This window comes from Saccostrea echinata, unplaced genomic scaffold (genome assembly GCF_033153115.1).
Source record: "Saccostrea echinata isolate AGI-Se365-2 ecotype Australia unplaced genomic scaffold, CSIRO_AGI_Sech_v1 ptg000034l, whole genome shotgun sequence".
Lineage (NCBI taxonomy): Eukaryota > Metazoa > Mollusca > Bivalvia > Ostreida > Ostreidae > Saccostrea > Saccostrea echinata.
Genome location: NW_026889783.1, coordinates 3,032,501 through 3,050,654, shown reverse-complemented (window position 1 = coordinate 3,050,654; position 18,154 = coordinate 3,032,501). Strand labels below are relative to the sequence as shown.

The following is an 18,154-nucleotide window of genomic DNA, read 5'->3' as shown; positions in this document are numbered from 1 at the left end:
TCTGAGATCGCTAAAATTGAATATCGCTAACAGTTTATTCCATATGGATTGTAATAGCTTCTCTCTTGACATTATAAAATCGCTCAAATTACATCTCGCTAAAATTATTTACCATTTCTGAAGGATAAATCGCTAAATTTGCGTCTCACTAAAATTTCCACTTGTACGGTAACTTGTATTTGAGGAGCATCAGGAGGTCTTACTTAGCACAATGATTGTTTGTGACCAAGAGTTCTGTTATAATTAGGAGTTTTTGTCATATGGACAAGGTCACATATGTAAATGGTGTTTTGGCCAATACTTTATTACGCCCCCTGCCATAAAATGGCTGGGGGCATATAGTGTTACCCTGTTCCGTCATTCTGTCTTTCTGTCATCATTGACTTTCCGTCCATTATCTCTGCAACAATCGCACACATTCAACTCAAATTTGACCTATGGATATGTCATAGGAATACGCAGATCAAGTTCAAATTTGGTCATGGTCTGATGATTTTTGACAGAGTTAACCTCTTGAACTTAGAAAAAATAAGAAACTTTCAGTTTCCGTTCTCTAACTTTTGTAGGGATGTATGTATAAGGTTGAAATTGCATATGTAGGTAATTTACCAGAAAATACAGGTCAAGTCTGAATTTGGTCATGGTTTGATGATTTTTGACAGTTGTGGTTGGATGAGTTTTCTCTCTTAGAAACTTAGAAAAAAAATCTTTTGTGCAAACAAATTGAAATTTTGGCTCTTGCAGGGGCATTTGTTGCATTGCAATACATCTAGTAATTTTTGCATTTGGAAGGCCATGCCTTCATACTTGATTCAAACCAGAAGAGGCATACCAACCTTAATCATTTTAACAAGATTAAAGCCAGAAATTGGGAGTGTATATTTGTGTTGCCTACAAAGCAGAGCAACATTCATTTTCATTCATTATCAATTAACAGTCCTTTTGACCACGACTTTTGACTTGCTTTTCAAGAATACTCCAAGTGTTAAGTTCACTAATGACTTTTGAATTTTGAGAGGTAGGGCTTTGATAACTAGCATTTTTAAACATGTGTATATTAAACCTCATTTTATTTCAAACTGTAGTTAGGGAATAATTGTCTTCGTATTTGTGACCATTAATGCTGATTTAACGGTTGCAAACTGAGTTTTACCAGCAGCGTGTAAGCGGAGCTGGTAAATCAGATGTTTGTGACTCTTGTAAAACTCTAAAAAGATTGCAGCGCTGTGCCATAAAGTATATTTTTTAATCCCATATGGAAATTCTAGATAATTATGCAAAAAAAAAAAAAAAAAAGCAGCCTTTTTGGCTTCAGTTGGACTAAGATTGTTTACAAGATTTTCTCACTAACAGCTAGGCAACAGAAGTTGACCTCTATTTCTATAGTGTCTGTAGAGCTCAACAGTGTTTATAATTTTTAATGATTTCTCAAGTGTATTATTCTCTGATAAAGTGCTCCAGTTTAACATGCACCAGTTCATGGTCTCCTTTCAGAAATTCCAAACTCTCTTTTGATCTTTTCAGTACCTGACCACCCTTCCCAAGAAAGCTGGGGAAAAAGTAGTGATCATTTCATGTCCTGAGGATAAAGGAATGTGTGAGGCAGCAGTGAAAGCTGGAGTCACCATTGTTAATGCAGAGTTTATCCTAACCGGAATACTCAGACAAGAAATCGCCATTGAGAGATATCCTTTACACCCATCTAAAATTTTGTAGAGAAAGAGACATACATTTACTTTCATGTTAAATTTGTTAATACTCATATTTTGATAGAGGTTATTACCTGTGATGCCAACTATTCAGTTTATAATTTCTTTCAATTTGGCACATTATTTTTAGACTTAAATGCAAGTTTTCTGTACAGGTATGAAATATACCTTGCTTTTCAGGAGAAGGCAATTCAGGTTTTTATGTAACAGGTACACACAGTAAAACATGGTTACAGCTAACACTCTTACAATGAATTAATGCTTACAGTGAACAGATTTTTACTCCTATACATTAAAACATACTTTGAACTTGTCAGATATAACAAATTGTTTATAATGAAGCACTTCACTATAAGCTTGCTCACATTTTCTTCCTAAAAGAAGCTGATATCTGAATATCAGTGGCCTACAGAGTAAATTATTTGCCTTAACTTGACATCACTTATATTCTTTTCCAAGACAAAAAACGGTCACGGGACTCCAGTATTGGTGGTCCACCAAGTAAGAAAAGACGCTAACCATCAGTTATCTGTCTCAAGTATCAGTGTTAAAGTGACACCGAAAAATGTGTGAAATATTCCTCAAGATGGAAGAAGATTGTGACTGGTGAAGAGATAATCAAGTAAACCTGTGATAGCTTGTTTGCAACACTGATTTTACATTGATACATACAATGTTTTAACATTTTAAGTGTTGGAAATTAGTTGCAAGTAAATATTGCTGATGAAGTATGTGTTATTTTATACATTGAATGTTTGAATTACTTTTAGTGGACAATTTTTACTAAAGGACCATGGCTTTTTTTATAACACTGACTTCATTCTTTGTAAACCACGTCTTGTCTTCATCATATTTTACGATGTGAAATGTGACAACCATGGAAATTAATTGACTCCACAATGTCTCAACAATGAATGATTTCTTTTAGTCCATAAAAACTGTTTACACCCTTGTATCTTTATATTCATTATGTTTTAGATAAATGTACATTGACAAATCAGCAAAACATTAAATAAAAACTGCAGCAGTAAAAATTCAAGTACCGGAAAGTACAATATGAAAATCTTACAGAGCGAGATTCAATTCAAAATATGAATGCTTTCAGTATAAATTGCATACATTGTTATTGAAATTTAATTGAATAAAAAAATGAAACATACTGTTTTGTGTTTGTTCCAGTAAATTATATTCCTGTAAAATGGATCATATCACTTTGTATGTCTGTACATGTTTCAGTGTACTGTACATCATCGACACTTTTGTTGTGACACAATATCTCGGTTTTGAACACAAGGTTTTCAAAGAACTAGGTTCACTTTATGCATAAAATGGCCCTGTAGATATACCAATTTATTGACTAACACATTATGTTCCATTTTAAACATCAAGATAAAGTAGAGTCCTAGTGCTTTCATTTCCTATTAAAATTTTTCTCCTCAAAGTCCAGGTCTTGGAAAACAAGCTTTATGGAATTGCAATGTTCTTGAATTTTAAGGAAAACAGGTATATTTAAGTACTTTCAGAGAAGAAAAATAATATGAGCGCACCCTCTGATCTAAAAAATAAAACATGTTTTGTAATCCTCAGAAACAGTTCTATCAGTAGATAATTGCATATTTTAGATCAGAGATTGCGCTCTATATTAATTATCGAAAAATACCTTTAAAAATTGTCTGTTTTTGTAGAATTGTTCAGGATATGAGGAAAATGACGCATTTCATGACGTCATAATGCATTGACTAACCAGAAAATTACGTCATTTTTAGTAGATTCGCGATCGCCATATGTCTAATTGAAATTTAATGCATTGTCAACTAAAACTAAGCAGTTTCAGTTTTTCAGAAATTCACAGGGCCAAAAAAGGCCCTAAGTGAACCTTGTTCTTTATACAAAGGTACTTTAATATAAGAGCAGGAGACCTATAGAGTTTAGGATCATATCATTTTTTAGGGCCCCCCTCTGCGGGTGCCCTATAGGGATCAGTCTGTCTGTCCGTCCGTCTGTTCATCTGTCTGTCCAAGATCTCTTGTCTGGAGCATATCTTCTCTCTCCTTGGCCCAATCTGGCTCATACTTCACCCACAGTGTCTTTGGGTAAAGGGTGTGCAGTGACCTTGAACTATGTTTCTAGGTCTAAGGTTAAGGTCATGGCAGAATTATATGAAAAATCCTTGTCCAGAGCATATCTTCTTTCCTCTTGGTCCAATGTGGCTCATTCTTCACTCAGAGAGTGCCACTGGTCAATGGATGTGCAGTGACCTGAACGAAGTTTCTAGGTCAAGGGTCAAGGTCAAAAATAGCTCTCTGTTTAAATTCTTGTCTGGAGCATATTTTCTCTCTCCTTGGCCCAATCTGGCTAATACTTCACCCACAGAGTGCCACTGGTCAATGAATGTGCAGTGACCTTGAACGAAGTTTCTAGGTCAAGGTCAAAAAATAGCCTTTCTGTTTAAAATCTTTGTTCGATGCATAATTTTTTTCCATTAAGTCCAGTCAGCCTCAAACTTTACCAATTGACTAAGGGTACGGAACATTTGTGATTTTCCTTCCATATTTTGATAGAGGATATGCAACAATTTTCATAGAGGATATGCAACATTCATGATTTTTGTGCCGTTTTTTGATAGAGGGTATGGAGTACTCGTGATTTTCTTGCCATTTTTTTTATTATATCAAGGATGACATAAGAGCCCTTTAGACTCGAACAAAACATCCCTTAATAGTACACAAACATTCCTCTTCAAAATAAACCCTTTTCAGCTACCTTACATTTTCATGTTCGTTGATGAAAGCGGGGCCCTTTGAGATGGCCACCATCTCAATGATATCTAGTTTTTTTTCTGTACATGTTTTGAATATATGTGTATCCTTGACAATTTTGTTGTGATGCAAAAACTCTCAAGTTTTCAAATTTTTACAGAAGTACTTTACTATAAGAGAAAGGCTGGTAATATCACATTGGATGCCTGATTATGTATCTTCTAAGTCCTTAAACAGCCCTTAATAGTGGGGCTTTCTCTGACTGTGTCAGGTTTTCTAGTTAAGTGTACAATGAAATTAAACAAGAGGACCAAGGGTCTAGAATTACTCTTCTGATAAATTTACAACCACTTCTGTTCTAAGCCTCTTAGTATTGGAAATATTTAAAGTGACACTGTGACGGAAAAATGCAAAAATTGACAAAAGTAGAATTTATGCATGACACATGCAAATTTTGTTCAGTTCTTGAAAGTATTAGGTTTCAGAAAATTACAGGTTTCAGAACCTAAAAAATCTACTTTAATGGAGAAAAATAAAAGTAAAAAAAATCTTTGTATAACCCAACACAAAAATATTGCTTCACTTCTTCCTCTTTATTGTACACATGCGCTGAAAAGTTGAAGAATTTACCATGGTTTCAATTCCATAGATATAAATGTCGGATGACTGAGAATTTTTATACAATCTTCAAAAAAGATGATCAGAACTTATTTCTCACTTCTGCTTACTCCAGTTTACAAGTTTCAGGCTAAAAATTAAGGATGCGTGACCTTGACATTGTGGACATTGACGATAAAAACAAAGCGATAGATACAACATTTGTTTTTCCGGCACTTACATTTTGCAGCTTTTTTCTTGCTTTACAGTGCAGTTGAGTTGCCAAAACTTTGCTATATTCATATTTCACATAAATCTTTTGTTTTGTGATACAACTTTCTTAAAAGAAACATGATTTTGACTCATTATGTAACTTTAAATAAAGCCTTGAAATTCCAAAAAGAGGTCACTACGACCTACTTTTGGTAAACATACTTTGCTCTAGGCCCCTTATAATCTTTAATACTGTATACAGGGAAATTTTCACCCCGTTTTTTTTTTCCCTTCTCACAGGTGGGTGAATTTAAAATGGGGCAAATTAAAAAAAACACAGTATAATTTCTTAAACAGAATTGTGACTGGGGGAATGTTTGCAAGTGTGAAAGAGTGAAAATAACACAGGGCAAAAATAACCCTGCATACAGTATTTAGATATAGCCATGAAATTCCAAAATTATGATATAGTGACCCACATTTTGGTTGACACAATACAAGGACCCTAGTGAGGCAACTAATAAAGTCTCTTAATACACTTAATATTGAGATACAACTATGAAATTCCAAAAGTAGATCACTGTGACTACTTATTAGTTGAGACAGTCCGTTGAACTAAGATGCATCAACTAACAAAATATGATGAATTCAAGCTTCTTCTTATCCTAAATATTGAGATAAAAGTGTGAAATTCCAAAAAATAGGTCACACTGATACAATTTTTAGTTGAAATATCCCAAGGATCCAAGACGCATCAACTGACAAAGTTTGATGATTCCAAGCCTCTATTTGAAATATTTAGATATGGCAATGAAATTCCTAAAGTAGGTCACTGTAACCTACTTTTTAGTTTACATAGTACAAGAACCCAGATGTATCAAGTTTGATCATTCTAAGCCTCTTATTAATTGAAATATTTAGATATAGCCTTTGAATTAAAGGGGAGATAATAAGGAATTAGTGAAAACATAATGGCATCATTTAAAAAATCTTCTTCTCAAGAACCACTGGGCAAGGAAAGATGAAACTTGTGTGGAAACATCCTGAGGTAGTGTAGATTCAAGTTTGTTCAAGTCATGACCCCAAGGGGTAGGGTGGGGCAGAAAGGGCGATCAAAGTTAAGCATAGGAATACATAGGAAAATTCTTTAAAACTCTTCTTCTCGAGAACAGCAAAGCCATATGATTGGTCATATTTATATGGAAGCATCCTCAGGTAGTGTAGATCCAAGTTTGTTCAAATCACGACCCCCAGGGGTAGGGTGGGGCAGAATGGGTGATCAAAGTTTAGCATAGGAATACATAGGAAAATTCTTTAAAACTCTTCTCCAGAACAGCAAAGTCATTATTGGTCATATTTTAATGGAAGCATCCTCAGGTAGTTTAGATTCAAATTTTTGTTCGATCAAGACCCCTGGGGGTTGGGTGGGGCCACAATGGAGGATCAAAGTTTTTGATAAGTGTATATAGGAAAAAAACTTAAAAATCTTCTTCTCAAGAACAGCAAAGCCATGATTGATCTATTTATATGGAAGCATCCTCATCTAGTGTAGATCCAAGTTCGTTCAAATCATGACCTCCTGGGGTAGAGTGGGGCCACAATGGGGGATATAAGAATATATAGGAAAAAATCTTTTTCTCAAGAACAGAAAAGTCATGATTAGTCAAATTGATATGGGTGCATCCTCAGGTAGTGTAGAATCAAATTTGTTCAAATGAGGGCCCCTGGGGGTAGGGTGGGGCCACAATGGGGGATCAAATTTTTACAAATGAATTTATATTAGGAAAAAATCCTTTGCTCAACAGCAAAACCATTCGTTATATTAATGATTTGGAAGCATCATCAGGTAGTTTAAAATTCAAGTCTCTCTCTCTCCCCCCCCCCCCTCCCCAAACTTTTCAATACTGAACTGATTTTTGCTTTTTTTCATAGCCGAAGAAAGTAGGTCACCCTGACCTACTTTCTGACACACTTTGAGGACCCATAATGTATCAACTGACAAAAGTTTGATGATTCCATTACTAAGCCTCTTACTCTAGAAATAATTAGATAAAGCCATTAAATTCCAAAAGAAGGTCTCTGTTACCTACTTTTTAGTTAACATAGTCCAAACAGAACCTCGATCTATGAAGTTTGATGATTCTAAGCCTCTTATTAATTGAAATATTTAGATATAGCCTTTGAATTGTAAAAGTAGGTCTCTATGACCTACTTAACTACTTTTTGGTTGACACTCTCTGACTAACTGAAGATGCATGAACTGACAAAGTCTGATGATTTTAAGTGACTTAGTATCTGAAATATATAAATATAATGATAAAATTTCAAAAGTAGTCATCATTTCCTACTTCTTGGTTAATATATACTCTGCAGCCTTAGGATTCATCAACTGACAAGGTTTGCTGATCTTAAGCTTCACAATATCCAAAATATACCTTTAAAACAATTTTAAAATGAATACCTGAAAAATTAAACTAGAGACCCAGGGGCCGCATTGCTCACCTGAGCACTTTGGCTAGGAAAAAGCAGAAATCAGTTTATAATATTGAAAAGTTTAAATATAAAAGGGGGTATGATTTAAGCACTTGAATCTACACTCCTAAGGATGCTTTTTGAATTAATATGACACATAATGGCTTTGCTGTTCTTAAGATGAAAATTTTTATCGATATATCCTTTATATTCCTTTGTATAACTATATGATCCCCCTGTTATATCCCCTTTGTTCTCTTGGGGGTGGGGGGAGAGGGGTCATGATTTGAACAAAATTAAATCTACATTACTTCAGGATGCTCTACTATTATTATGACCAATTATGGCTTTGGTGTTCTTGTGAAGAATTTTAAAGATTTTTCCTCTGTATTCCTATGTAAAACTCTGATCGCCCATTGTGGCCCCATCCTACCCCCAGGGGTCATGAGTTGAGCAAATTTGAATTTATGATTCCACATAAGTTTCATGTTTTCACGCACAGTGGTTCTTGAGAAGAAGATTTTTAAATGATGCCATTAATTTTTCACAAAATCATTATTATCTCCCCTTGGAAGAAGATGTGGCCCTTCATTTGAAGAAATTTGAATCCTCTTAACCCAAGGACACTTTGTGGCAAGTTTGGTTGAAATTGGCCCAGTAGTTCTGGAGAAGAAGATGAAAATGTGAAAAGTTAACAATGACAACACCGACAACGGACAAATTTCGATCAGAAATGCTCACTTGAGCCTTTGGCTCAGGTGAGCTAAAAAGTAGGTCACTGTGACCTACTTTAGGACGAATATGTTTCAAGGCCCCAAGTTGGACCATCTTACAAAGTTTGATGATTTTTAACCTCTCGGTATCCAAAATAATGACCATTACAGTAAATGTTTTGAAAATGAATAGCCATTAAATTCAGAAAGTAGGTAGTGACCAATTTTTGGTTGACACACTTCTAGGCCCCATGATGCACAAACTTGCAAGTTTTGATGACCATAGGCTTCGAAGTGTCCAAGATATGCATGAAAACCAAATTGAAAATGAATACCTTTAAAAAGTAGGTCACCGTGACCTCCTTTGAATCAACACGACATGAGGTACTAAGATTCATCAACTGACAAGATTTGATGATCTTAGTCTTAAAGTGGGCAAAATATCGAAGTTTTAAGAAAAACATAATGTTTGATTAACTTTGAAGTGACCTTGAGAACACGCCCTTTGTCCCAGGGTGATGCCTTGATTAATTTTTAATTTACAACATATGCATAAGTTTGGCAGTATCTGCCTAGTGGTTCTTGAGAAGATTTCTTAGCAACCACTACTTATTTCCTTAATTATCTCCCCTTGTTTTAGGGTCACATCTCTCTCTTTTTTTTACTATAAATGAGAGTCCTTGGGCCAAGGATACTCTGTGACAAAAATGGACCAAGGTGTTTTTGAGATATGGCCCACTGAGATATAGCACATATTCCAAAGAGTTATGCTATTCCACTGCCAGATGGCCATAGCATTAACTCTTTCAGCCTTTGGCTCAGAAGAGCTAAAAACCTTGAACAATAATGAAGCTGCCCAGACACAGCCAGTTAAACCCTAGTCACACAAATTCCAGAGTAGCCTCAAGAAAAACACCAGGAATCTGGTAGACAGTTTATTCAAAAGCATGTGTTGTGACGCAAGTGGTAAAAAGCTGTAACAAATTCAAAAACAGAATAACAAAGATGAAATAAACACAAATTCAAAAACAGAATAACAAAGATGAAATAAACATTACTGAACTGTATATATGTACACACAATATAACTCAGATGCATACTTGACCAGTAACCAATTACCTGTATGACTAGATGACTAATAAAGAGACGTTTATAACAGTATTACATTAAATACATAATAAGTTATTAATCATTATTTCTGATATACAAAACTTAGGTACCTAAATACTGGTATTTTAGTCTCTGTATCACGATACGTATCACGCAATTAAAAATTACGATATACTGGTATACCGATAAAATTGCACATCCCTAGGCATAACTCTGTTAAAAATTGCTCAATCCTACCTAAAACAGAACTTGACCTAAATATTGGTATGATAAATCTGTATACTAAATTTCATTTCAGTATGTGCAACCTCTGCAAAGAAAAGGAACGGAAACTGCAAATAATTGGAATTTTCTTAAGTCCAAAGGGCATAAATCTGTCAAAAATTGCTCGATCGTACCGAAAATAGAACTTGACCTAGATATTCTTATAATAAATCTGTTTACCAAATTTCATTTCAGTATGTGCAACCTCTGCGAAGAAAATGAATGGAAACTGTTGGTGGACCAACAGACAGACAGACCGACTGACCGACAGACAGCAGCAAAGCAATATGCCCTCCCTTCTTCGAAAGAGGGCATAAATATATCTGTCAATTAGACTTCTAAACAAGATTACCAACAAAAGCAAGAGTCCCATGGGCAACAACTCTCACCTGAGTCAATATGATCCTAGTCTTCTTCATTAGTAGATTTTTTTCCTATGTAAAACTTTGATCCCCCATTGTGGACTAACCCTACCCCCAGGGGTCATGATTTGAACAAATTTGAAACTACCTAAGGATGCTTTCATATCAATATGACTAATCATGACATTGCTTGAGAAGATTTTCAAAGATAATTTCCTATATATTCCTATGTAAAGCTTTGATCCCTCATTGTAGCCCTACCCTACCCCTGGGGGTCATGACTTGAACAAATTTGAATCTACACTACCTGAGGATACTTCCATATCAATATATTCCTGTGATAATGCTTTTTTCCCTCATATTCCTATGTAAAATTTTGATCCCTCGTTGTGGCCCAACCCTACCCCTGGGGGTCAAGATTTGAACAAATTTGAATCTACTCTACCTGAGGATGCTTCCATATCATTATGACTAATCATGGCTTTGCTGTTCTTGAGAAGATGATTTTCAAAGATTTTTTTTATATATTCCTATGTAAAGCTTTGATCCCTCATTGTAGCTCCATCTTACCCCCAGGGGTCATAATTTCAACAAATTTGAATCAACACTATGCAATGAAAGTTTATAAGTTTCAATTGTTTTGAACCAATGGTTTTAGAGGAGGAGACTTGCCACCAAATTTTGATTAATTCTTTAGTTAATTATCTCCCCTTGAAAGAGAAAGGCCCTTCATTTGAACAAACTGAATCGCCTTCATCAAAGGATCCATTGTGGCAAGTTTGGTTGAAATTGACCCAGTGGACCTGGAGAAGAAATCAAAAATGTGAAAAGTTTACAGACAGATGACGACAGACAAAATGTGATCAGAAAAGCTCCTTGAGCTTTCAGGTCAGGTGAGCTAAAAACTAATGCTTTATTTACAGACTAGAAATATTTTACAGGAAGTCCTGACAATTGGCATTTTGTTAAATTTCATCATTTTCTGATGAAGATTCTGAGTCGGTAGCAATTGGATCCAATTGTGGGTAAATCCGAGAACTATGTCGATGCTCCTCAATTTCTGCAGAAGTCACATGATTTTCACCAAGGACAAAATTGCTAAATCTAGGAATAAAAACTTTGCAGTAAATTTTTTTTATAATATATACATTCTGGCTAGATACATACTGCATCAAATATCCGATGTTAGAAAATTTGGCACAGAAAAATAATTGTAAAGCAAATGCCCAGAAGAAAACATTGTGGAATACAGTCATACCTCTTAACATTGGACAGAACATTAGCCATTCTCCAGGCATTGACCCTCATCTCCAGGCAGTCAAGGCGAAGCTGATTCAGTTGGACCAGAGTGTAGAAACGTCCCTCCATCACATACTCTGCATTAGATAATGGCTGTCGGCTTTTTACTGTTCCATGATTCAACCTATGAAAATTTGTCAGTATAATTTTTACTTAAAATTAAATAAAAATGATTTGTCATAGTGATTGTTTGCCTACATAAAGAATTTCAAATAATTTCAAAAAATTCAAGACTAACGTTGCTCTATACATGTACTGGTACATGTCTTAATTTGCAAAACTATTTTACGTAAATTAATTTTTGTCACCAACAGCCCAATATGTAACAGACTGTAAAATTGCACCTGCACAGCTGTAAGATTTTGGTTTTATAGTATGAGACGTTTGTTGACACAATGGATAGAAACCATGTCTTAAGTCTGTTACAGATGTATTTCCCACAGGAATTGGCAAGGTTAGGAAGACTATGGCAAGTATGAACACATTTCATCCACATTTCTATAGAGGTCTGAACACATTTAGTCCATACTTGATGACAGAAATGATTACACCTGGACCATATTTCTTGAAAGTTATGAACTGTGCACAAGGCCCACATTCTTGCGATAATCTGAACACAACCAAACTTTCTGATGATAAGTTGAACAAATTTTTTCAATGTGCTTAAAATGAATGCTGATTTTCTCTCTAAAATTCCTCTGCTAAAGGTATACAAGTCATGAAGTGATGATCTGACATAGAGCCAAACATACTTGGAAAAAAGTTTAGAAATTAAAATCATTGTCAGGTGGTATAATAATACTGCATTTAAATCTGCTTCATTTGGTATGGTCTCTGACAAATAATAAAATGCCAATGCCTGTTGTAGAAAATACACGATGTATTGAACATGATGACTTTGGTGAGGTTTATATTTCAGGAAGATGTAGATGGTGACTAGGACTGATCCTGTACTGTAGAAGATCAGCAGAGTGGGGAAGTTGTAGAGGTCATATACTGTCCAGAAACTGAGACCTAGGTGAAATATTATGTCATACTGGTCCACAACATTAAAATATATAATCCATATCAGAACCAGGTAAGGCAAATACTTTATCTGAAATAACAGAAAGGGCTTCTTATAAACAATAAACTTAGGATAACAAGTACATGTAACATAATACATTTTATTGACTGGGTTCGAGGGCAATATGCGTTGTGTCAGATGCAAGAATCAAACTGTTTGCTTGAGGCTATTAGACTAAAGGCAAACAGTTTGGTTCGAGGGGTCGACAAAACACCTTTTGCCCGAGAACACAGACGATAAATGTTTTGTTATACCTTATATTTTTTTAATACATTTATCTTGTGCTATATAACTTCCATGACGTAAATTTTCTTTACCGCCAAAACTACATCTAAAACTCGGTCAATTCTGTCACTGTCAAGATTTAGCTGATCCTGCCCACAGCATGACGTAAGCGGTCCAATATCTCATCGACAGGTTCAAACATTGGTCAAACATCGACTTTTTTATGACCGCTCAGTATAAACATTGGAAATGTTAGACTTCTTTAAGTATAGATTTATACAGGTATAACAAAGGTATAACAATAATGGTTTCTTTAATGTAAAGGAAAATACTGCATTCAATTGACATTAAAATGTTTGCATATGTTGTCAAACCTATATAATGGAATTTGTTTCAATATATATGACAAAAATGTCCTATATCTAAGCACAGTTATATATTTCAGAATTCAAGAAACTAAATTTTATCAAAAGTGGGTCTTAGAGAACAAAACACCTCTAGACCACCCTCATAAATCCATGCATCAAAAGTCAGGGGTGTGTTCAAGAGCATATTGACATTATGTAACCTCTATGTAAAGCTACGATCTTGAATGTTAAGTAGCCCAGCAGCTATATGTAGGGAGAACTTAAGCATAAATATTCAATGCTAAGTACCAAATCGAAGATAGCCTTCTTAGATACTACTTTGCAGTGCAAAAGATTTTAACAAGAGGTCCATGGGCCATATCGCTCACCTGAGCACTTTGGTAAGAGATAAGCAATGTACTAAAAAGTTTAAATATATATTAAGTTGTACCACTGTTACCTTAACTGATGATTTGAACAAAAGAAGATGATTTTTAAAGATATTTCCCATATATTCATATGTACAACTTTGATCCCCTATTATGGCCCCACCCATCCCCTGGGGGTCATGACTTTAACAAACTTGAATATACACTACCTGAGAATGCTTCCATATCAATTTGACTAATCATGGCATTGATTATTAAGATTTTTAAAGATACTTGAGGATGCTAAAATCCATATTTATATATGACTTATCAGGGCTTTGTTGTACTTAAAAAAAAAGATAATGAACAAACTTGAATTTACACTGCCTGAGAATCTAATCCATATCAATATGACTAAACATGACTTTGCTGTTCTTGAGTAGCAGATTTTTTCCTATTTATTCCAATGTAAAACTTCATTCACCCATTGTGGACCCATTTTACCCCCAGGGGTCAAGATTTGTACAAACTTGAAATTTACACTACCTGATGATGCTTCCATATCAATATGACTGGCATATTATATTGATACTTCCATATCAATATAACATGGCTTTGCTGTTCTTGAGCAGAAGATTTTTTTCCCTATATATTCAAATGTAAAACTTTGATCCCCCCATTTTGGCCCCACCCCATATAAATTTTGACTTTTTTGGCCCAGTGATTCTTGAGATTGAAAAAGATTTTTAAAAATACCACTAAATTTTCACTAATTCTTAATTATTTCCCCTTGAAAGAGGGTGTTGCCCTTCATTTTAATAAATTTGAATCCCCTTCACCCAAGAATGCTTTGTGGCAAGTTTGGTTGAAATTGGCCCAGTGGTTCTGGAGAAGAAGTTGAAAAACTGAAAAATTTTACAGACAGATGGTCAGAGGGACGACGGACAAAATGTGATCAAAATTGAAGCTCACTTAAGCTTTCAGTTCAGGTGAGCTAAAAAGGGGGATTGTGTTTTGCATCTTGGCAAATTAAGGGGGCCGACTGGGGTTTTCATTGCGCAATACTTCACGCAGCATAGTAAAATAAAGCGTATTTACTCTTTTAAAGCAACTAGTTTTACATAATTTATAAAAAATAACAAATTTAGGAAATATGAGGTCAAAAAATCTAATTACGTTTTTAATTAACTGATTTTTTTAACGATTTTTCAAATGATGGGTAGAAAGACGTCGTAATAGTGTTTTTTTGACGTTATGAATAACCGTAGTTCTTTAAGCGGGGTCATTAATTATGCCATAAAATAAAAAGTATAAAATGTATGCTCTTGGAATTTTAAACAAAGGAAATTGAGAATATAGCAATCATTGTTACTATTTTTTATGTAAATCTGTGGTATCTGTCATGTTTTGTTTTACTCCATAAAAACAGGAAAATATCATGAATTTTGACATTTTGAGATGCCCCCTCTGGAAACCAGATGGTAGAATTTTGTGTTTCTTGCACAAAATGTACAATATAGTATTACCCATCAAATAATAAAATTTGAGCAAAAAGTCTATAGTAGTATTTGTATAATTTGCTCCGAAGTGCGAAAAAATGGTATTTTCCTATATAATCCTATAGTAAATGTACCCGTATTTTGAGACGGTCCCTGAAAAATAACCAGACGGTAGATTTTCACTAAACTTGGCATGTATACTGAAGTCAATGTAAGGTATATAGGGTATAAAACTAAAGAGTTTCCCTATAGTAGTTTTCACACAATAAAACCCCAGTCGGCTCCCTTAAGTGTGAATTTACATATATATTTTCGCTTGAAATTTTTGGTTCCAAAAATAAGTAAAAACAGATATTTTTTTATTCAAACTCTAACACTTAGCAACTAGGCTAGCTGTCTGTTCAATAGAAATAAATATCTATCACCTAGCAGCTGGGCTAGCTTCTATGATCTTGATTGCAGCTTAGCTCTTTACATGCCTGCATAGCAAAAGGAAATCCATAAAAGTGTACATATTTTCTCACCCTAATATTTTTGATGTACTCTGCTGACATCCAAATCATCAGAATAAAATGAAGTCTATCAACCACAAATATCCAAAGCAAGATAAACAGAATTACAGGACTCCTGTCAAAATCATCAGTAGTCAAAGGCAGATTTGTTTGTTAATTTATATGTATAAATGTACTGTATGTGTATGTTATGCATTATGAATTAACACTCATTGTCTACATTTATCATACAGGTTGTCAATTATCACTCTCAACATATATTTATCAAAAATACGTGTAGACTTGAATTAATATTTTGGCAGCGAACATGAATTAGTGCACTTGTAGATACCACTTAATGTTCTAAATTATAAATCTTGCAATGATATATTAAAGTATACAAATAGTATACATTTGTTTACTTTTTGCTACAATAATGCATTCCTAAGTTCGAGCAAAACATTCATCCCCTTATAAAGATATGTACATAAAGATATCCAAATTAAATCTACAAAACTTCTGCATGACAACTTTCTTCACTTTAAAGACCCAAGTAAGTAGTAACAAAACCAGAAGTCTCTGATGAGACTGTAGCTCTACTGGTTTGTAATTAAAAGGAAGGAAGAGAAAAGTAGCACAAAGTGGACTTGAAACTAAGCAACAGTAATAAATAGAATGCATGGTTCTTGGTTGGTTTAGGTTCTTTTTGTGGCAAGATTTATTGCAATCAGACTAAAACTGTAGGAGGAGTAGCTTTTTGAAAGTATTTTGCAGAAATTTCTATTTTTAGTAACCATGGCAACACTGTTCATCGAAATCAAAAAGCTATGAAAAGAATTGTGTACCTTAGTGTAGTCTACTTGTGTGCCAAGTTATATTGAAAAAAGACCACAACTATAGGAGGAGTAGCATTTTGAAAGTATTTCACTGAAATTTCTATTTTTAATAACCATGGCAACACTGTTCATCAAAATCAATAAACAGATAAATAGAATTTTGCGTCTTAGTGTAGTCAACTTGTGTGCCAAGTTATATTGAAATCAGACCAAAACTGTAGGAGGAGTAGCGTTTTGAATGTATTTCACAGAAATTTCTATATTTAGTAACCATGTCAACACTGTTCATCAAAATCAAAACAGATAAATAAAATTTTGTATCCTAGTTAAGTCTACTTTGTGCCAAGTTAGTCTGAAATATCAGATCAAAACTGTAGGAGGAAAAATTGTTTACAGATGGACAGCTTAAGACAGACTGACGATGGACACCTTACTATTGCATAAGCTCTTCTGGTCTTTGACCAGCAGAGTTAAATAAAAATTCACAGTTTATTGGTATAATTTTGAAAAGGAGATAAATGTTATATGTATATGAACATAAACTTAATCAAAGTAACTGGAAATAACTTTGTCATTTATTTTGCAGTCACTTACCTGCTTACAAAGGAAGCCGTTACAGCTAAGAATGTTCCACATTGAAAGCTATTTAACTTAACACCTGGAAAGGAAAATGATAAAATCATGAGAAAGTATGATAATTCCTCTAACAATTGATATATATATATTTCCATTTCTATTTGCTTTCTCTGTGATAACTCTTTGAAAGTTAGTTGACTTGATTTCTTGATCATTCTACAGGAATGCAAATTTTGCCAAGCGATAGGCCAGGAGCTAAGGAGGCCTAATATGCATGTAAATCTCGTGCAGCTGTCTTTGTGTTCGACGTCACTGGGCGGGGACTATTAGATTGACATGGGAGACCTATTGTAATTTAAATCTATTAGTCTACATTTTTAAAATCTTTATTTGCAGTTTTATTTCACAATGCAATGGAAATATGAGAAATCACTGTCTAGTTAGTAGAGTAATTGTCAGGGCTTCGCCCGTTATGCAAATTATCCCATGTTTCCAGCTATCGTTGATGCACTGGCATACTCTACTAACTAGACAGTGATTCCTTAAATATAAGGGAAGCTAGCTAAACTAGTGTAACATAGTCCAAGTGATGTTATCGTATAAACAGTTTAAAATGAATTCAAACTAGTTAGAATAACCTGTGTCTTGGGACAAGCCCTTAAACCAGGTCTGTAGGACAATATCATTTAAACAATAAAACGATCTATCTAGAATTCACAGGTCATTATATTTTGTAAAATTAGAGTATTTGCCCATTTTGGACAGTTCTTAGTTTTGATAGAGGGCTAGCTGCTCATTATCATCACAGTCTGCCTGCTGGATGTAGTAGAGGATTTTAGAAGATATGCTCCACTGTTGACCCAAATTGGTTAAATAGATAATCTATTCTATTCTATAGTACAGGGAGGAAGGGGGGGGGGGGGTCTTGGGCCATGAAATTCACATCTCACAATCTTTGTTCCTATTTATCCATTCATGTTACATACTAAGAATGGTTGAAATTAGCACAGCCAATTTAGAGAAGAAGCTGAAAATGGCTACAAGTATATATATGATGCACAATCAATGATGATGGCGCAGAGGTGAACCCATAGCAATAAGTCATTTAAATGACTATGCTTATGGTGACCTAAAAAAAAAACAAAATGCAAAAAAATTTATTTTTAAAACAAACAAGTAAACATCTTCATCATACTTTAAACACATACTTTTATTACAAGGAAGATTGTTTGGATGGATCTCTGGCAC

The 18,154-nt window shown here is 34.5% G+C and overlaps 3 protein-coding genes across 3 annotated transcripts in view; 1 reads left to right on the top strand and 2 right to left on the bottom strand.

Annotated features, from left to right (window-relative positions):
* LOC133199573 (mediator of DNA damage checkpoint protein 1-like) overlaps nucleotides 1–2,608 on the top strand; it is a 46,809-nt gene extending 44,201 nt beyond the window's left edge. The window contains exons 23-24 of the mRNA XM_061335390.1: nucleotides 1,525–1,685; nucleotides 2,152–2,608. Of these exons, the coding sequence (XP_061191374.1) occupies nucleotides 1,525–1,685; nucleotides 2,152–2,227 (237 nt within the window). The 3' untranslated portion in view covers nucleotides 2,228–2,608. The remainder of the gene's footprint in view (nucleotides 1–1,524; nucleotides 1,686–2,151) is intronic.
* Nucleotides 1–18,154, bottom strand: part of LOC133199571 (peptidyl-prolyl cis-trans isomerase FKBP1A-like) — a 159,183-nt gene that overhangs the window by 105,278 nt on the left and 35,751 nt on the right. The window lies entirely within an intron of this gene.
* The window catches only part of LOC133199687 (uncharacterized), a 16,816-nt gene continuing 8,934 nt past the window's right edge, over nucleotides 10,273–18,154 (bottom strand). Inside the window, exons 4-8 of the mRNA XM_061335559.1 lie at nucleotides 16,925–16,988; nucleotides 15,528–15,630; nucleotides 11,843–12,594; nucleotides 11,458–11,622; nucleotides 10,273–11,303 (exon numbers count right to left, since the gene is read on the bottom strand). Coding sequence (XP_061191543.1) covers nucleotides 11,165–11,303; nucleotides 11,458–11,622; nucleotides 11,843–12,594; nucleotides 15,528–15,630; nucleotides 16,925–16,988 — 1,223 coding nt within the window. The 3' untranslated portion in view covers nucleotides 10,273–11,164. The remainder of the gene's footprint in view (nucleotides 11,304–11,457; nucleotides 11,623–11,842; nucleotides 12,595–15,527; nucleotides 15,631–16,924; nucleotides 16,989–18,154) is intronic.